We start from the raw sequence: 22,225 nt of genomic DNA, 5'->3' as shown, positions 1-22,225 counted from the left end.
CCCCTGTCGCGATTTTACAGTACCTAATGAATGCATTGTCACATTTTCGTATACTCCTCCTCCCCTGAACGATGGACGTAATTTTTGAATGCTCCCTCAATATCGAGTAATGGAACATCGAGGATTAATCGTTGGTTTAGATTTTAGAAAACTAAGTTAAATATATGTTTTGGAAAACATATGATGATTTCGATTGTTTTGAGAGTTGCACTTAATGGCATTCAATTGAATTATAGATAAAATTCACTTCACTTAGTAAACTTGTGTTAGAGACTTTCCACGCTCCACTGGGGACGTAAAGCCGTATAAAGTAAGAAAATGAAGATTAATTCGGAGTTTAAAAGTAAGTTATGCTTTAAGTAAAATACTTCAACTGTTGTAAAGAATTTATCGAGTGCGCAGAGTTAGGAACCTAAATGCGCAGAATAAAGAACATTGCAAAAATGAATGCGCAAAGTTAGGAACACGAACACCCTTGAGAAAAATAAGAAATTTGCTATACAAATTATTACTTAGTGAAACTTTTATATTTTTTCCTTATACATAGATCAATAAGTATTTGCTTCCAAAATTTCGGAATATTGTGTTTTGTTTTCAATTAATTACAGCTGTTTGAAAATTGAAAAGCTTTAAGTGCGCAGAGTATGGGGCCTTCACGGTATTTTCGAAAAAAAACATTTGGTGCCAGTTGTACGTAATAATAATGACTATCACGCCTACCATGTTTTTTTTCGATTAATGCTTTCGTTTACGAGATATTTGAAGTTAGATGCCTTTCGCCATACAAAATGAAACGAGAAAACTTCTGCTGATCAACTGTGGGCAAGAGCAAAGCAGGTAATCCATTATTCAAGAAACTGATCAATGTTAACTAAGATTACGGTACGTAGGAAATGGAAGTAAAAAAACAATGTTTATATTAACAAAATAATAAAACTTGAAACCAGTCGAAAATTTGTTTTCCCGATTTCAGCTCTTTCGCGATTTTGTCAATCCTGAATGCAGCATGGGGCTGACAAAATCGGGACATTACTGTATTGCTCATGACTCGTTGAAAAATTTGAGGTAGTCCGAGAAATTATTTCTGGAAATAAAACCCGTGAGTGCTTATCAAAAGCAAATCCTTGAAGCATCGAAAAAAACATCTAGAGAAATCATAGATGTAATTCCTGAAAAATACGTTCAGCTATTTGTTATCAAATTCTTTAACGTTTTCTTCGAAAAATTCAAGAACGAATGAGTATCATAGCAAATCTTTGACAGAAACCTTTTGAGATCCAAAATAGATTTTTGGTAGATTTCTATTGGCAGACATATTGCGGACTATCGATAGAACCCTCGAATAAATTATTTTTGGTAAGATCTTTATCATAATATAAGACTTTTGGTCCAATCAATGCAACTATTATATACATTAAAATGCTGACAATAATTTAAAAAAACTTCAATAACAGATTTATTATCGTTGTGAATTTTCTTTCAGAAAGGGACAAAGCATCGTCAAATTGTCTTAATAATTTCTTAAACAGTTTTTTTTTTTGCGGAAGTCTGATATCGAGTCCAAAAAGATTATGGTAATTCAATTTTATATAAACATGAATTTTGGAAACATTGTTTGAAAAATTCAAACAAAACACAGAGTCGTATCGTTGACTCATGACGCCCTAGGTAAACTATCATTTGAGCACCCCTTAGTCAAAGTCAAAACCTATCTACCTATCTTTGTGTTCCTTTCAAGAAACAATCCAAAACAATGAAATTCTATAGCGACTTTGATATGAACTCATCACATAAATCCTGAAAATATCATGCTAAGACTCAAGAAGTATTTACCTTAAACTGAAATTAGTGAATAAAATTATAGCGGAGATGAGACGAAAATAGGCATTTTTCAAGCAACCCGACAATTGGTTGCCGCCTTTATTTGCGAGAAATATGTGACGATCATTCTACTGATGAAAAGCCAAGATCGATCCGATCATTTTAACTGATCCAACCTTATCTGCTCTAAATTTATCGCGACAATAAAGAGTCGCTTGCTCTTGCGTGGGCGAGAGACGAACACTTGTTCGGCGTACAATGCGATTATCGAATTATATCGAATCCAGCGCTTTAGGTGTGATTATATCATGGATCGCATCACCAACCATTAGTGACCCCCAGATCTTTACCTTATCCCACTAACCCAATATCCTTTCCATGACAGCTGTGGAGATGCAGAGGTATACTTGGTCTCTAGTTACAACGGTTTTCTAACTAACATTCCTTCCCTTCCCCGATGACCGTAAGGACGTGGCTGGCGCCGTTACTGTCTTTTAAAATATGAGCTCTCGATTTGTGCACGTTGAAAAATGGTAAGCTAATTCCAAGCCCCTTTCATAAATTCCCTGTGCAACTTCGATTGCTATGGTCAATCACGGAGTAGCAACTACGAATTGTACGGTCATCTATGCTTATTCGATCTTTTGTTATTCGACGTTGTGCCATAGATTCGTTGACAACGTGGAGGGATAGGAAGTGTCTCGTTGCATCTAGTACATTTCCTCTCGGTCAGCAGGTGGTTCTTCGCATGGGACGATGAATGTGGCCAATCGGTTGGTGCATTTATAATGACAATCAATCTGAAGTCAATTGCAGACGTTCCGATTAGTTCGGGAATGTGACTGCATGTCCAGACTTTCACGGCAAAGATAATTTAATAATCAACTCTGTAATTTGAAGTTTTATATATTTCATGTGTTTTTTTTTTTAGTTTTGTTAAAGTGCCCTTTCCGTCGGATGCCAGATTTGGTTCTCTTTTTCATAATGAAAATTTGGAAATCCAAGTAAATCATTTATTCCATTTTCATCTCTTCAGGTGACTTATAGTCACTTGAGAGACCTTTCAAGGCAACTTTGAACAAACGTTCAGTTTTGTCGTCATAAGTAAAAAAAGTGCTTCTTTTCTTCAAAATGATTGAGCAGAAGCTCGCAATCTTTAAAAGTTTCCCGCTAAAAGCAGCAGTCTTCTTTTTATGCGATTTGGAAGGAGATCTTGATTCCCCTAATGAAGTTCAAGATCTCCTGCCTAAATCCTTAAAATTCGGAACAACTGACCACAATTGACGGCCCTCTTTGTTTTTTTTTCACTTGAATCGAAAAACCAGGACTAGAGCCTGCTTCGATTTGATGTTTGGCAAATTTGTCTAAAGCGTTAAACTGATTGATTTTTTCGACACAACTTTCAAAATTATTCATTTTACTCTTGGAATGCATCGGTAAAGGAACAATTTGTATAAAAAGTAATATCAAATTGAAAAAATAATAATTTGCAAAACTCACTTCATAATATGTATACTATAAAAGTTCGCAACAATATCCATCAAATAAACATACCTCTACGCCGAAAACTTTGAAGGAATTTCTACTATCAAAAATCATTTCCACACTAAAAGGCATCGATATCGCTAAACTTTTCCAAGCATTGCTCTGTCTATTATTGGGTCATGTTTAGATTGAGTAACTATCCAACCAGAAATTGGTAAAAGAAACACATTGCAAGCAAAAAGTTTTCATATCGAGCGAACGTTCAGACGTGAATTCCATTGGCTACCTACTGCTACAGACACTGACCTGATCAGAGTAAAAAGTTATGAATCATGTTGTTCCATATTGTCGGAAAACTGCTTAACTATTGCCAAGTTCTAACCTTGTTTAGTCAACGCCACCATACACCATCGCATAGTGTCGAACGAAACTCGATTTTTCTTCGGTCTCAGCCTCGGCGAATATGCATACCGTAAAATTTGGTGAAAATGTTCAGTATGGTGAAATTGATCAATTTGTTGAATTATTTCCTTTATTTCAAATAGAGAACTAATATCAAATTTAATAGAAGGATATGATTTTAATTTATCTTAACTATTATAGTTTGCATTTTTTAGGTTTCATGCGTTAAAAATTTTAATATCTGGATAAAATTTGATGGCAAACTTGGATTTACACATGACATTTAGGTGTTTATCGGGATCAGGTATCGAAAAGTCGGCTTCAGAGGCACGTTCTTCGTCAAATGTGAAAAAAGATCAATTTCACCCAAAACTACGGCACCGTTGTTGAGGGGAACGCAAACAAACAACCTATTGCCGGTTTAATCGCTTCAGTCAAGTATGTTCAGGATGTGTTGTTCTTGGACAAACTTGGTCTTTGGTACTTCGTGTGTATATAGAGGTGTACCACACGTGCATCTTAAGTTTGCGAGATTACGTACCTCTCCAGTGTGCACTACGTAACTATGTAGACAACCAAAGGATATGCGGAAGTGGATAGCTGATATGCAACATTATTGCTTCGTGTCAAAAAGTTTAACTTCAGTCGTCCGTTGTAGGAAGCAAAGATGGGAATTTCGTAGAACTTGCATCATGCAGTGTAGTGGCTCATTATTCGCTAGCACATTACCAGTTTTCATTAGATAATTTAATCCAAGAATGTTTTTGATGTGAATGATTTTTTCATCCGCCATGAACAACGGCTAAATGAACTTTACTAACTTAGCTGAGCCAGGGGCCTTCCTTAGCCGTGTGGTTAGAGTCCGCGGCTACTTAGCAAAGCCTGCCGAAGGTGTCTGGGTTCGATTCCCAGTCAGTCCAAGATCTTTTCGTAATGGAAATTTCCTTGACTTCCCTGGGCATAGAGTATAATCGTACCTGCCACACGATATACGAATACGAAAATGGCAACATTGGCAATGAAAGCTCTCAGTTAATAACTGTGGAAGTGCTCATAAGAACACTAAGCTGAGAAGCAGGCTTTGTATCAGTGAAGACGTACTGCCAAGAAGAAGAAGAAGTATTTCAATTCCTAAACTAAAAAGTAGTCCGATTGACACAAAACTTGTGATATTTACATAGTTGACTAAAAGGAACAATTCATCGAAATTCGAGTAACGTCCGTGCTGTACATGCAGGATCATTTGTATGGAAAATTCCAACGTATATAGAATAATTCAAGCAAATGTATGTACAATAATTCAAAATCATCAAGTTGCTTGCTATGCAATGCATTGCAAAGTATGCATCCTTCAATACCAAGTATTGACATCATTAGCATTGATTGACTTAATAGTAGAAAATATCACCGGGAACAAGCTTCGCTAGACAGCTTTCTCAATCAAATGTAATTAAATCAGCACTGCTGAATGGTGTTTGCCGCTGCATTGAACACCATTGCCATTATTTCCGCTCACATCATTCTGTTTATAGGTTTTGCAGTCATTTATGATGCAACAGCGCATCCTTCCGAAGAGCTGTGAACCAATTCCCAATACATAGTTGTCGTTGTTGGCGGCAGCGACGACGGTGGCCAGTCCAGGACTCATCGGGAAATGCATTTCGCTTCGATCGAATGACTGAAAAGTCCTGGACTGAAACCGAAGAAGTGCTCCGTCGCACGTCCACCATCCTTGCAATACATAATTAATCATGGAAGAAGCGAGAAGATACTAGTGCCGGACAGTTGATTTGACACCATAGAGTATTTCCAGAGAGAAACGCAAAAAAAAGTGGCAAGTAAACGAAAATTTGCGCATTAGTTGCTATTCGATGTGACATTTCCCATAATTTTTTTTTCAGGACTACGCTTCAAAAAAGGCATTTAATAAACCGGTATGGACAGGAATTTAATCAATTGCAAATTTATAGCTTAAAAACTGTACATTAAGTAAATGAAAACCCGAATTTAGTACTATACCATTTAATTCCGCTAGAGTTTGTATCCTTTGACAGATACGCGGATTTCGACCTCAACTGTAATGCCTTCTTCAGTGTCGTCTACTATACTCGAGTCTAGTTTTTTATTTACTTATAGGTATTCCACTAAAGAGCTCGAAAATTTATTATCACTGTACTGCCGTGAATCGTGAACAGTCATACAAACATATTTGATAGCTTTAAACGAAAGGAAAAAAAAACTGGACATTTTAACATAAATATTTCCAATCTAGTGACAAGTACACCAAGAATTTATTACAGAAGGAACTGGTACTCTGAATACGGTTTGAATTGTAGAGTATGACGGCTCAAATTTCGTGATTGTTTATTTTGATTTACGAGAGCATTTATGGTGGAGAAATTTCAATGAAAACGTTTCTCAAACAGCAACTTTTGATTGATTTTGTAAACTATTGTTTTTTGGCGAAACAAATGCGTTTTGATGATAAAAAAGCATCTTGAAATTATTCTAAACGATAATGGTTATCGCAATTATTACTTTAGAAGTGGCAATTTTTGACTTATTTCAAATTTATTGCAAAAATTTATGATATAGATAATAATATGGGCCATTTCTATAAGTTATTCATGGTTCTCCATAAAAAAAATAAGTCAGTAGAGAAAAATTATGGGGCTCTGCACTGTTTTGATTTTGTATGGGATTTTGACGTTTACTGGCCTTGTTGTTTACTAGGTTATGATCGAGTGAAAGAAATGGCATAATTTTTGTGCAAAGCCACATGAGCCTCTGTACGTACCATAAATTCTTTTGTTCTCATGACTTTTACTGTGCACCGTGTGTTGGTGCTGTCTCGCTCTCTCTCACGGGCAACTTGAAAACAGGGCGCACAGTAAAAGTCAAACGTTTTATAGCATGCGTAGGCTCATACTCTCAAAAATCTATTCTGCCCGATGACGAATCTCGAAAAACTAATGAAAATGGTTTACTTTATTAGTTCATTAATACAATTTGGCATTAAACTTGAAATTAATGATGGATATCTTTATGGTTGAGAATAATTTCAAGATTCTTAATTTATTATCAGAACGTATTTATTTTGACCCAACATAAAATGAAAGCCGACCCAAAGTTTTTTTCTTAATTAAAAATGTCTCCATTATGAAACTTGGTCCTAACCATCTGTTTCTTATCAAGAATCACAACTTCTCCATAGATCATTTTTCTCTAAAATCAACAGTTTTGGAACAAGATTTTTTCAAAATAGTTGTTTGCAAAAAACTGTTAGGCCATTTTCAAAAGTCATTCTGTAGTCAAAATGATCGATTTATCTATGGAAAACACTTATTCAACCATACCGAAAACATGTGCAAATTTTACTGCAAATCAATGATAGTCGAGTTCTGTGGCTGATCGATTTGACATGGAATTCGTCTGCTTCTAATGCAAATTATGAATTCTTCAAGTAATACACCTGAGATTCCTCCATCAAATCCAACAGCAACTTTTTTAGAAGTTATATAAGGGATCCCACATGGAATTTCACCAATAAATATTATAGCATTTCGACCAGGGATTCAGAAAAAACACTAGGTACTCCAGCAAAGATTGTCTTGCTGGGATACTTCCAGGAATTTTGCTGAAAATTCCTGCTGAGATTCCTTTGAGGATTTTTTTCCACAGATTTATACAAAAATCCCTCCAGAAATACTTTCAGGGATTTCTCGTAAAATACCTCCAAAGATGCTTCATGAAAAGTAACCGCATATCAGTCCCACTACAGATGTCCGCACCGTGTAACACAAAAATGAGCCATGTTTTGGACATCTTTATATTTTTCCCGGAAGGATATCGTAGTGAAGAGCTTTCATTAAGTTTGAACATGTTTAAATTCTCTGGAATTTTTGAATATTCGCATGGAAAACGGGTATGGAAACTTCAAAGCCCATTTTCTCAATGCCTAATTTTTACAGATGGGACTGACTTGCGATTCACGGCAATATACTAGAGATTTTCACCCAAAAATTTAATGTTCACAAGAATTTTACCAGAAATTTCTTCAGTAATTTCACTAAGGATTGCAACACGAATGCCAGGAGGGATTTTTCAAGAAAATCTTCCTGTGATCCCTACAGAAATTCCTCCGAACATTCCTACTGAGGTTTTCTCAAGGATTCTTCTAGAGATACTCCTGGGATTTTTTCCACAAAAAATCCTCCGGTAATATTTTTAGGGATACCTCCTGAAGTATTTCCAGAGATGCTCACTTGAATTATGCAAGTGATTTCTCCAGGCAATGTGTCACGAATTTCACCAAAGATCTCTCAGGGTTTCCTAAAGCGTGTCCAGAAATCCAGAGATTTTTCCAGTGGTTTCTCCAAAAAATGACCCAGCTGCTTCTCATGAAATTCCTCAAGGGGTTTTTTCAGTTACTATTCTTCTTGAGATTCCTTTGAAAATGTGTCCAGAAATTTCTTCAAGGATTCACCTAGAATTTTCCCATGGATTTTCCAAGTTATTCCTTTTAATTTTTGTAATATACTCTTGATATTTCTCCCGAAATACACTCTGTGATTCCTCCAGGGTTTTTCAAACGATTCTTCCGATGATTTCCTTAAAGGATCACTAGTTGTTCACAAGGGAATTCTTTTGTTATAATAACAAATATTATTCCGGGAATTACTCTAAAAAATCTTTCAGGGAAGCCTTTAGATATTCTTCCAGAGATTATACCAAAAACTCCTCCAATAATACTGCCAGGAATTCTAACAAAACTTCTGTGTGCGATTCCTTCAACATTTCTTTCAAGTATGTTTCCAGTAATTCGCCCACAAGTTTTTCATGGGAATCTTTAAGGATTTCTTTTCATTCCTAATAATTAACCAGTTATTCCTTCTGGGATTCCTTCAGGTTTTCGCCTAGAGATTACTCCCAATTTTCTCCAACGTATTCCAGTTTTAATAGAATCTTAGGAAAAGCTGCTGGAAAATCATAACAAGAACTCCTGGAAGAATTCGCGGAAGAATTCTTACAAGCGTCCAAAGATGAATAACTGGATAAATTCTTGGATAATTAATGGAGGAGCTCGTGGAGCATTTACTGTGGGAATTATTAAGTGAAATCCGTGCAAGAACTCAGCTATATTTCAGGTAGGGATCGTTATGAAAAATTACTTATTTCATTAGGAAATGTCATATCGGTTAGCTATTAACACTTGCACAAACTTGAATTTAATTCCGGATAGATAATGTCTATCGATTTCCATTTCTAGCTGGAAATGCTCCGATAGTGAATGTGCTTGGTCGATGTTCTTCCCTATTGCAACAATTCTGCAGAACTTTTTTTGTTTTTTTGCTTCCATTTCCCTCCATTAAGATCGGATGCTCTCAATTAGTGATGCAGAGCGGATTGAAACAAGACTGATTGAAAAATGCTACCGGCATTCATTCGTCCTCTGGCTTCTATGGTATTTGGCATAGGAGGCATAGGAATCGAAGAACATCGGAATTGCTAATGGAAGATGATGTAGATTCGATTATCACTTCCAAGAAATGTCGACCAAGCATGCTTATTGATACCGGCTAGGAAACCACTTTTGAAGCCTTTATCTGTATGGCTCTATGGTTAACCCATTAACGTCCAAGGTATCCCACAACTGTACTTTATTTCAGAAACTTCTGAATATAATTATCTTCCCATAAAATAAACATACATAGTTCCAGAAACAAAATGAAGTCTACCGAGGGTCCATCACAAGTTGAAGATTAAACTTTAACTGATTTTCAGAGCAAGTAATGTGAGTCCATCAGAGCAGAGCAGAGCAGAATAGCATGTAATAGAGTAGAGTAGAGCAAAGTTGAATAAATCAAAGTAATATTCATTCTGAACTAAGAATTATTTTATTAGACGGCTTTTATTGAGCTGAGCAACTTTTCCGAAGACAATACATATATAATGGGGAAAAGACTAAAAGTACCATTTGATTTGACGATGGGCGTCAAAGGGTTATCTATTGCATCCTAGTAAAAAGCCGGTTGTCACTGGAAATGAATTAGATCTTGTAACCACCAACCAGAGCACTCCGAGCATTCATTGATAACGAAGGACCGAGTGCTCAAAAGGATCTGCAACTGCTAAGTAGTTGCATCCGGAAGACGGAAACACCAAAAGTTCCTTCTTTGGAGAGAAAATTTTCACCATTCGTAACATATGCTGCTTTCTTCGACTGAACAGAGAGAGAGCGAGAGGAGGGGGACAAAAGTGCAGTTCTTTGGTTCGCAACTTTGAAAGAAACTTACCGTGTGTATGTTCTTTTATGTTGAAGCTGCATCTTTGTTTTACCAGTGTAGGCAAGAAAGTTCCGAATCGTCTTCGACTAGAGCATTACGTAAATCCGCTTTGGAAAGTTTAGACGTTGGAGCTGGTTTTTTTTTCTGATGAACACTCACACTAACGAGCAGGAAAAGTGCTTCTGAAGCAGCACAATATGGCAATAAATCAACGCTTTCTTTACAGGCTGTGAAGTATAATTGCGTGGGATTTGATAGATCCAGATCTGTTTGCAGTCCTGCTAGCAAATCGTACTCCAAGCCATACTTACAATGCTTTTTTGTCTTAGGTTCATTCAATCATAACAGGTTTAATAAATCATTGAATGGATCTGAAAAGTCCTTGCGGCAAAAAACACTTGAAAATGCTTTATAGATACCCAGCACAGCTTCTATAAAAGCTTGTACACCGGTCAAGTTTGTTGATAGCAAATTGTATTTTGGAAAAGCTGTGTAGTGTCTATGAAAACCTATCCTCAAAACCTCAACTTGCTTATCTTATAATAATAAAACTAAGACTGCGCTAAGCTATGTCAAAGTCATTTCAAATCTCAACTGTCTGAATCTGCTGTATGCCGATTTTCCTGTGGAGCGAGCAACGAAATCAAGACCATGTCCGGTTTTTGAAGTAACCGCACTATCGGTAACGGTCATCCGTATATATGCTCACGTATTGATTTCAAATTATTTCATTATCGTTTACCAAACCGAATTCTTTCTCATATCCAAACTCTCAGTGCATTATTGTGGAAGTGCAGAGGACTCCTCGGCTTCCATAAAGCAAGTAAACCGTCAACATTTCTTTCCCATTCCCAAATTGACCTGTATTCGGACGCAGCCGGCGCCGTTATTCTTTGTCATAATAATGAGAGCACCAGTACTTACACATTGAGGATGCTACTGATCCCGAGTAGCGTTTGTTGGTTCCTTGTGTAAGCACAGCTATGCTTGGAGTAGCTACTGCGGGTGACCAGTCATGCTCATGCTCACAACAGCTAGTACTAAGTGAAAAACTAAAGATATTACATGAAAACAAACCTCACATCCATATCCACCGTTTCTTCCAGATCGACCGGACATCCAGCTGAAGTTGCCGCTGCACCGAACGACGGTCGATACCGGCTATGACCAGGGCTATGGCAGTGAGCGGTCCCCCGAGGATGAAATGCCTCCACCGTTGCTGTTGATGCACGAGGCCCAGTACAACGAGATTCTGGCATCGTCGGGAGTCAATCAACAACCGCCGACCAGTGTCATCGAACCGAACGACCTGCAGCGATTCTGGAACTACGAAAAAGCGGCGGCCAGTTTGATCGCCAGCGGCGAGTACAGCTTCATTACCAAAGGTGAGTTCTTGCTTCATTCTGTTAATGATTGACGTATCAAGGGAAGGCCATTCGTGACAGCACAATTTGGGTAGTACACCAACAGTAGATAGGCGCCCATAACCGGGGCGCATCCTCTCCTCTTCACAGCTTGTACCTTTTTAAACCACTTGTACCTTTTAATACTCTAACTATTCTTATACCTGATGCATCATGATTTCGATAATCTCCTGGACTGACAAGCTGGATTTCCACTTCCGAAGGACCGACAAGACAAACTGGTCGGTGATCCTCTATCCGAGCCCTGAACTTATGACATAACCCAATTGTCTTTCAAGTTCAATTTCAAATGCTAGGAGTTCCAACCTCCTAGCGAGGCATTGCCATCTACAACGCCTTGTCGTGCACAGCAGCTTGACTTGCGTTAACGTAGACCTCGTTATTGGAGCGCCACCTTCGAAATTAAGTATTGAAGCTCACAATTCTTTATGGAGCACGCCGGCTCGACACCTAACCTCTAATCGTATTGCTAGCTTGGAGAGCCAACCTCCAAGCAAGGTGCTACCACCTAAAGCACCATGTCGAGTACGGCATATCGCGTGCCGTAGCATCGACCCTCTCTAATGAACCACCCTCAAATAGCAGATCAGCTCAATAGCAGATCATTAAACAGCACTTTCCGTACTGATCCAAACACGCCGCACTCTGCCCTTAGTTAAGCCCGGGCACTCCACCAATAGATGATTAACATCTAACCTGTGACCACATGACTGGCAATACGCAGTATCGCCCCTGTGTGAGTCGAGTATGTCAGATCTTTAGCCGAGTCAGACTTCTTCTGTTGTGTTCTGTGCAGGAAGGGCCTCTCGGTTATTATACCACTCGGCGTTCCATACGCTTCGAGACATTTGGTTCACCCAACGGGTAGCGTCACAGTATGGCATGAAAGGTTCCTCCTGTTGAGCACGACGACCTTGGTTTACTAGTTTATCAGAGTCTCATTGCCTGTGATACCCGCGTGGCCTGGTACCCAGAAGATGGTTATGTTCGTGAACCGTTGTAACAACGAATGACCACCCATATCCAATGGCGGGGAGACAGCTCGTGGAATCAGGGAAGACGACAATCTGAACCCCGTTAACGAGCTTACAAGCCTGCAACAGGGTGTAGGCCTCAGACACACCATATCCAACATCGTTAAGAACCAACGATCCACCAGTGCAGAGGAAGGATCTTCCGCTGTACTAAGCCGCAACTTCACCACATGCAGCAATGGCTACATTAGGATTCGATTTGGCCCCGCATCAATCCTTCACAATCCAATCGAAAATCGAACTTCGAAGCCGGGGTCATCACAAGCCGTTTGCCATAATCGAGGTTATGCACAAAGTGGGTAAGTCAATATCCGTTAGCCTGAGCCACTAGAAAGAGGCCTTTTGAGCCAAGGGCCCTCCGTCATAAGGGTTACCCCTCTCAATGGACCTTAATGCCTTGATCGCCATGTCCTCAGTCATCACATGGAGCATCTTTCCAGCATTGAAACCACAGGCAAAGATTTAAACGCGCCTGAGCAAATCTTGTAGGCCTCATCGGAATGAGGATCAGCGTCAGCAGGATGACGGACCCTTGCGGGATGCCATTCTTGTCTTCATAGATGAAGTCTCGCCTGCGTTCCAAATTTAAACGTTCGATTCCGTAGAAAGTTTTCCACGTAGTTAAACATGCGCCTCTAGAAGTTCCATTTTTTACGTGTTTCTAAGATCGGAATCATCCATGTTATATCGTAGGCCTTGGACAAATCGAGGAAGACTACATCTAAAAGGCGAACACGAAATTATTGCGACACCGAAAATGTCATGCCAATTTTCTTATAATGTTTAGAATCAAACCAAAATTTAAGGGTAGTTTTATACACATATTCACTTCAAAAATCAAAAGAAAAGTTAATCGATGGAGCGAGCCTTCAGTGTAAAATTGAAGGCATTTTCGCTTGATGCCCTCCATCAGTTTTCTCAGTTTTTTTTTTCATTTTCTTAACATGTCCTTCTCGTCTTTGACTGTCTTGTTGCTCTTCCGAAGTTCCCGCAGCATTACTACTCCATCAGTACCACTCTGGACAGTTTGGCGGATTCATGTCCTTTGGAACAAAATGGACAGAATTGGCCTCATACCACTCCAGGACACTTTTAGAATAGTGGCATGATGCCAAATCTGGCCAAAACAGTGGAGCTTTGTCGTGCTGCTGCAAGAACGACAAAAGGCGCTTCTCTAGGCACTCAGATTTGTAGATCTCGCCATTTACTGTACCTTTTGTCACGAAAGGCTCACTCCTCAGTCCGCAAGAGCAGATGGCCTGCCAAATGAGGTATTTGGAGGCGAACTTCGACATTTTCTTCTTCTTAAATTTGTCGTCCACATCGAACTTGCTCTTGCCGGTGAAAAACTCCAAACCCGGAATTTGCTTAAAATCGGCTTTTATGTACGTTTCGTCGTCCATCACACAGCAGCCATATTTTGTCAGCATTTTCTCGTAGAACTTCCGTGCCCTTGTTTAAGCCGTCGATTGTTGCCGCTCATCGTGGTTTGGAAAGTTCTGTACCTTGTATGTATGTAGTCCAGCTCTCTTCTTTGCATTCTGGACGTAGCTATGTGACATGCCGATCTTTTTAGCCAAATCACGGCTTGAGACGTTGGGATTTGCTTTGATCATCCGCTTCACCTTTCCCTCCGTCTTTTTGTTCTCCGGTCCCGGTTTTCTTCCAGCTCCTTTGCCGTTGTCCAACGTCAACCGCTCCTGGAACCACTTCAACACTCTGGAGACGGTTGAATGGTGAATGTTCAACATTTTTCCCAACTGCCGGTGCGACAAGTCAGGAAATTCCAGGTGTTTGGAAAGAATTTGTTCTCTTGACTCGCGTTGGTTCACTTCCATTTTCGTTGAATCGAAAAACACGACCTCGAGTTTGACAGCGTGTAAACAATACACGTCAATGAGAAAGTGTGCAAAATTTGAATGTTGAATGTGTTGCAATCAGGGTAGACAATCGTCACCGTCAAATGGAAAAAGTCGTCGACGAAACTAAAATAAGAATCGTCATCGTCACTCAACCAGCGTTGGATGACGATTTGCTGCAGTGGTCCGCCACAAAGGCTCGGCGTCATGACGAACAAATAAGCCTCCTTCGTTATGGTCGAATCTTTGTTCGGAAGCTCTGAGCCGACTAAAAATGTGAACCGTGGCGTCGATAGATTATGGGCCTTTTTTGAAAAAATAAAACGAAAACAAAAAACAAAACGTGTCTGGAATTGAACAAACGATCTCTGAATCGTCAACGTCACGCGGTTACCAACAGTGCTATTGTTGAAGCTTGAGGAGCACGGGTTAAATCGCCAATACAAGCAATTCTGGGATGGCATTGGCCGTTTTGTGCATAGCAAGCGAATATACAATAAACGCCTCCTTCGTTTGAGAGAGGGGAGCGAACGGAATGAAGACAAAGTTGTTCGTGGACGATTTTGGATTGACGTTCGTCGTGCATTCTTTCGTCGATGACGAGACGACGACCTGCCAGAGTTCTTATACTGGATGACGATGTCTTATTTGATTTCGTCATCGCACTGTGACGAATCTGACGATTGCCTGCCCTGGTTGCAATAATTTCGTGTTCGCCCTTTACATTCAAATCGTCCGACAAGGCCTTGCCCAATACACGATCGAGCTCTGAGTGATAGGTCTATATCCTGTCTGTCAGCGTCTTATCCTTTCCTGCGGATAGGAATAGCTTCCTTCCACTTTGCAGGAATGACACCGGAGTGCCATACCTGGTTCATAGTGCCCAAAATAGCCAACTGGCCGATAATATGTAGCTTCATTAGGATAGGATAACCTATATCGCCAGGACCCGCAGCCTTTCCAGTGCCGTGACTAAGGGCCCATTCGAGCTCGTTCGAGTCAAACTCTCTGTTATAGTCTAATTCAAGACTACGGCGACTTTCGTCATAGTAGCTAAACTCCGCTTCGGCTATCGACTTGATCCGCAGGAATGTATCACTGAAATTACTGTTCGCTGACACCTTGGCGAATCGGTCAGCAAAGGCCTTAGCAACCTTACCCGCATCGTTCGTGAAGCTTCCCTCTGCCCGGTTACTTTTAACACATGCCTACTCTTACCACTGACGGCTTTCACCTTCTTCCAAAGCTAGCTAGAGCTAGTGGATTCCGATATATCTGCCGTAAATTCGATCCTTGTGTCTACTTTCCAGAGAAACTTGGTGGTTTCTCACGAGGCTAGCGTGTCGAGTAAAGGATACAAGCGCTCTTCTCTGACGTCGACCTTAAGCGATCCCCAGGAGGGGTGGTGAGGGTTCATGTCGCCCAGTATCACACGACTAAGTCTTGCAGTTTGCCGATGACCTGTCTTTCTTCGCCCACCTTTTTCATCGGTGCCATGTAAATGCTAACCACGGTGAGTTGGGTCAGAAAATGAACGGTAATCATGCAGGCTTCCAAGTCGGTATCCTGTTGAACTACTTTATGCGGTATATCTTCTCTGACAGCTAATCCAACCCCATGAATATATGCATTTTTGTGAGGCTTAATATAACCCCGGGGTAGGTCAGCTACCTTGAGCAATGTCTCTTGGAGCGCCATGACGCAAGGTTTCAGTGATTCAACCATTAGCTGGATCTCGGATAACCTCGATCGCAGCCCGTGTGCGTTCCATTGTAGCAATACATGTGATGCCCCATTTCCAGTCTCGGGTGGAGTACCAGACATCGGTGACATCGGATCTGGTATCAGCTTCGCTTTCCCACTCCGGCACCGATTCTAGGATAGAAACAATGCCAAGCCCCTTTTTACGACTTTTTCCTCTACGGTCGCCTTCGAAAGCAATGCTTTTCCTCTTGTTGCTAATAAGAAGGGGTCCACCTTCAGAGTTTAAGTAGTAGCACCAGCTTTTGCAAGCTGCCCCATAAGTGCCTTTGAGTTCTTCTCAAACCTAAAGACCTAAATACCGTCTCTTGGAGCTGAAGAAACTTGTTCTTCAATTGGGCTATCTTGTGAGTTAGAGTTACCACCTGTTGTTGTAGGAGCTGCTTTTCCAAACACTCGACAGGAGCATCGGCATAAGGCATGGTTTCCGTGCCCATGCACTTTTCAGCGCGTCTGACAATTACCACCTCCCTAACGATCGGCTAACTAATGGCGCTTACAGGCGGATTAACTGCTGGTTTAGCAGCTTTCCGCTTATAGCCAGCACCGGCTCCCGCTGAAGAAGCGGTACAGCAGGCGTACTCTCAGCGACATCCACGTAAAACTTCCCCTTTTTCTCACTGTTGTAGACTTTCCTAGCGTCCCGAAATGAGACACCGAGTTCCGTCCGTAACCGGAGTATACCTCTACGTAAGTGGAGCATTTGCGGTGATTGCCACGACAGTTGGAGCCTTTGCTTCACACTTGTCGCCTATGACATGAAGCAGACCCGGAAACGAGTCATACCTTTGCAATCCTTTTGACCATGCCCATACCCATAGCAGTTGTAACATTGCAAAGGTAGGGCATAATAAGCGCGGGACCTAATATGCAAGAGACCGAACTTAACCGTTTCCGGAAAGTTGGTACCCTCGCATGTCAGTACCACCGAAGTAGTTCCGACCTTATTGTTCCCAAGACCTTTACGAATCCTCTCTTTACGTCCACAATGCCTTGTATAAAGCCAATTGTTCCTTGAGGACTGTATCGAGAATGCTGGCGACAGCTGAGCTGGACATCACACAGCGCGATGTGTTAAAGGTTGGGTGCCGAGACACCTTCACTTTAACACCGTCGTCTAGCTCCGGCACCTCCAGCAGCTTTCCAACCGCGTTAGGATCCTTCACGTCCAACACATAGCGTGAGCCACCTTTCTCTGTGTATGCCTCAGCGGCAGGCCCAGCAATTTCCGAATCGTGCTGGCTACAGATACGTGGTTCCACGCCGTCTCCATACCACCTGCGGCTTTTTTCATCAATAGAACGGTCCGCGTGGGTACGATGATTGTTTTTTGTACAAGATTGCAACTGGTTAACCAGCTATAATTTGATTGTATGATTTAATAAAATTCGATAGACATGACATTAAGTGCTTCATTAAGTGGTGAATATGACCATTCGTAACACCTACATTCAGCACAGCCTTCCATACCGATACACCTGGAGATCACAACAGCGGACAAAATCACAAATCGACCACGATCTGATAGATGAACGGCACTTCTCCGACATTATCGACGTCAGGACCTATCGTGGCACTAACATCGAATTTGACCACTATCTGGTGATGGTTAAATTGCGCTCAAAACTCTCCGTCGTTAACAACGTATGGTACCGACGGCCGCCCCGGTATGATCTAGAGCGGCTTAAGCAACCGGATGTCGCAGCTGTATACGCGCAGCACCTTGAGGCTGCATTACCGGAAGAAAGTGAGCTGGACGAAGCCCCTCTTGAAAACTGCTGGAGAACAGTGAAATCAGCCATCAACAATGCAGCTGAGAGCAATCGCGGGTATGTAGGACGGAGCCGACGGAATGATTGGTTCAACGAGGAATGTCGGCAGATATTGGAGTAGAAGAATGCAGCGCGGGCGGTCATGCTGCAGCAAGGAACCCGAAACGGCAACAGAACGGAGGAAAAACGTCGCCTGAACTGTGCCGGTCTCAAGAAACACGTAAGTTCTATCAGAAGCTCAACGCATCCCGCAACGGCTTCGTGCCGCGAGCCGTGATGTGCAGGGATAAGGATGGGAGCGTGAGGTGATCGAAAGATGGAAGCAGCACTTCGAGGAACACCTGAATGGTGTTGAGAGCATAGGCAATGAAGGACGGGACAACGGAGGAAATGCCTTCGTCAGTACTGCGGGCGATGGAAATCAACCAGATCCACTTTGAGCGAGGTTAAGGATACCATTTACCAGCTCAAGAACAATAAAACTGCTGGTAATGATGGTATCGGAGCGGAACTCATAAGGGTTTATTCACAAATTTCATAACGCTAAAATGGCCTTTTTTGACACCCTCCCACCCCCTCGTAACGTATTTTGTATGAATATTTTTCAAATTTTATATGAACTGTAACATCTTAAGTACACACACCCACCCCCTCCAGCGTTATGAAATTTGTGAATGGGCCCATAAAGATGGGCCCGGAGAGGCTGGCCATTTGTCTCACCGGCTGCTCTGGGAAACAGAACAGTTACCGGAGGAGTTGATGGAAGGGGTAAAATACCCGATCTACAAGGAAGGCGACAATTTAGATTGTGAGAACTTTCGAGCGATCACCATTCTAATTGTGACCGACAAAGTATCTTTGGGGATCTGTGATAATCTTCCTTCATCTGTCACCTATAGTAAATGAGCTCGTGGGAAGTTATCAAGCCGGTTTCATTGCTAGCTGGTGGGGCCGAGCGCGACAGTGTTCGATAGACGGGGATACGTTCGAGGCGGTCGAAGAGCTCGTCTACCTTGGATCGTTACTGACAGCTGACAATAACGATAGCCGTGAAATACGGAGGCACATCATCAGTGGAAGTCTGGCCTACTATGGCCTTCACAAGAAGCTGCGGTCAAAAAAGATTCACACCCGCACCAAATGTACCATGTACGACACGCTCATAAGTATCCAGAAGCTGTCCAAAGCTGGAAGGATACGATGGGCAGGGCATTTTGCAAGTATGTCGAACAGCAACCCTGCAAAGATGGTATTCGCTTCGGATCCGGTTGGTACAAGAAGGCGTAGGGCGCAGCGAGCTAGGTGGGCGGATTATGTGCGTATCGATTTGGCGAGCGTGGGCAGAACCGGGGATGGAGAGATGCGGCAACGAACCGAGTTTTGTGGCATGATATTGTTGATTCAGTGTTATCTGTTTAGATGTTAACTAAATAAATGAAATTATTGCGTGGATTTCAAGTGATTTTCACAAACTGGGAGTCAGAATCTCAAATTCTAAAATGGCATCAGACATCCATATCCGTCATCTGCTCATAGTTCTGAATCTTGTTCCGCTGCTCTGCTCATCAGTTACACTGTAAGCCTGATGTGTTCCTGTTTTTCTTCAATCTCCCTGCACTGGGGACAAACTGGTGATAAAGCGTTACCGAAATGATGCAGATACTGCTTTAACCATTCGTGACCTGGTAGGAACTGTTATCAAGTGGAAGTTCACTTTGCATGCTCCTTGTACACCCAGGCTGATAGATTTGAGATAAGCCACTTAGCCAGGGCACCAATTCTTGTCAACTTCCTCACCTGCCTGGTTTCTCTCCTCAGATAGCGCTCGATATCAGATAAATTGAGGGAGGACCATAGTTGAACTATTCATTCCATGATTAGTTCACTTGATTACATGGGATGATTCTAGTAATCGAGAAGTAATTCAAGGATTTTGTTTTTGATTTAAATTCTGTGTTCTTAATGAACACAACGAATTTTTCAGCAAGCTTAAATCAGTCAACGACCCGTTCTTAACACGCATTACTCACTCAACAACACCGTGAGCATTAAGCCCTACACCACCTAATGTCAACATAAATTCACACCCGTTCCTGTCTCCCCGAGGGGGCGATTTCCCATTTGAAGCGACAGCCATCTTAGCTCCCCGTGAATTACCGGGTGGTCGTTAAAATTCAAAGCGTAAATGCAATAAACCCAGCCGGGAGCTGCTCCAGCTCTTCCTTGTCATCACATCCATCAGCCGAGTTCGGTGTCGTCCTCGTCAAGTGCCGCGCAATGAGATTGCCACTTGTTAAGACCATTGAAGCATGGATCGTAAAATTTTAAACTTTTCCGACTGGGAAACTCTCTGGCCATACCAATAGAGGGAGCATCAAAGCGGCCTAAAGGCAATGAATAATTTAGATACAATGGAACTTCAAATTGCAAACTAGAGCGGGGGATCGTAATTTTAATTGGTTCAGTTCGAGATATGAGAAATTTCAGTTCATAAAGCAAGGTTTTGCTTTTGAAGTCTGCTTGAGAGGAATTAATCTTTAATATTTCAAGAACAAATTTTTTAAATATTTTATTAGCATCATTTCAAACATTACATTCATTTCTAATCCCTGGGTGTTCTGTGTAAGAAAACACTATCATTATAATTTGGTTAAACTAAATTAAGTTTTTATTAACATGTCATTTGACGTAGCACTTTAGAGACAAAGTTATGATTTTCGATTGAGACATTTTATATATTTATTACATTTGGCTTCAATGCCCTCAATGTGGTCTTGGAATGTAAAATTTTTATCTAGCATGAGCGAGATACTTAATTTCATCTGATAAATTTATTAGAACACATCGTGACAAAACGTCTGCTTGAAGGCATCAAATAAAGAGCTTTTGGTTTGTGTGGGAATATTATAGGTTGATTTTTGGAAACATTGGTCGAAATCTTCCATTTTTGCAGATATGGAGGAACAATATCCAAACTGTTTTGCAATCTTCTACAGACGATACCTTGTCCTTTGTCAATGAACCCTGTGTCATCTCAAAATGCTGCCTTGAGGGACACCATCTTTTAAAAGAAGTCTTTCAGACTTGGAGTTCTTATAATTAACCTGAAGTGTACGATTTGACATATAACTTTTGCTTATTCTAACAATGTATGTTTGAAAATAGCAGCTTTTCATTTTTACAATCAAGCCTTCATGCCAAACACTATCGAATGCTTTGTCTATGTCTAGAAGAGCAAGACCAGTAGAATAGCCTTCAGATTTGTTGGAACGTATCAAATTTGTTACACGTAAAAGTTGAAGAGGGGTCGAATGTCCATGTCGGAATCCGAACTCTTCATTTGCATAAATTGAATTTTCGTTGATGCGCACCATCATTCTGTTCAAAATAACCTTTTCAAAATGTTTACTCATAGAGGAAAGCAATCTGATTGAACGATGGCTGGATGCTTCTGTAGGATTATTGTCTGGTTTTGAAATTGGTACAACCTTGGCATTGTTCCATTTGTCAGGAAAATATGTCAACTGAAAACATTTGTTAAATATATCAACCAAGAATGATAAGCTACTCTCTGGAATTTCTGATTAATTCCATCATCGCCAAGGGCTTTTCAATTGACTCAACTCAACTCAATTAACGACCTTCCCAAAATTTAATGTAATTTACTTAATAAAAGACTCGTAAATCGAGGCTCTAGTGTTCATATTTTGCCCGTAGTCTTGTTTGAGATGCTTTTTATTTTACCGGCATCCTCGTCATCGGTGGGTGAGCGGAAGTAACTGGGCAGATGAGGCCGCTGCAACCAACAATGACCGTTAAAAAGAAAGACATTCACTGGAATTTCATCATCTCCCACACCGGGACCAGTACCATAGGAAAATTGCCGCATGGAAACCGCTTTTTTAAGTCAGAAAAGATGAAAAATAATTACAGTTTGTCTACTGTAGGCTCTGCTGCCATTGCTCAGACTTTTTCCATTACGGTTTTAATTATATGGTTTTGAATGGTGAGATTCTTCCTTGAAGGAAATAAAGACCTATTTAAATTGGGCATTATTGTTCTCATTTATGCTATACCATATTTTATACGGGACAAACTTTTCAAGGCTTTCACTTGAGATTTTCACTGGAAGAAATAGGATTCCCAATATGACAACAACTCAAAACGCCCATCACTTATTGTTCCTTCTAGAGAAAACCAATGCACAGGAAATCCAAACCCACTGATTCGTGACATTGCAATATGAGAAATTTTCAACGAACCCTCTCTTGTTTGCCTTTGTTGAACGTTCTTCGGTCCATATTTTCAGTAACGCACTTTGGCCAGTAGCTTTGGACGAATGCGCTTGCACTTCGAGACGGACGGAACTCTCTACACATA

At 40.9% G+C, this 22,225-nt stretch overlaps 1 protein-coding gene across 1 annotated transcript in view; it reads left to right on the top strand.

The window, feature by feature from the left end:
- Positions 1-22,225, top strand: part of LOC5570598 — a 434,882-nt gene that overhangs the window by 380,897 nt on the left and 31,760 nt on the right. The window contains exon 7 of the mRNA XM_021842919.1: positions 11,102-11,380. Within this exon, the coding sequence (XP_021698611.1) occupies positions 11,102-11,380 (279 nt within the window). The remainder of the gene's footprint in view (positions 1-11,101; positions 11,381-22,225) is intronic.

This window comes from Aedes aegypti, chromosome 1 (assembly GCF_002204515.2).
Source record: "Aedes aegypti strain LVP_AGWG chromosome 1, AaegL5.0 Primary Assembly, whole genome shotgun sequence".
NCBI lineage: Eukaryota > Metazoa > Arthropoda > Insecta > Diptera > Culicidae > Aedes > Aedes aegypti.
The sequence above is the reverse complement of the archived record's forward strand: the minus strand, read 5'-3'. Positions and strand labels throughout refer to the sequence as shown.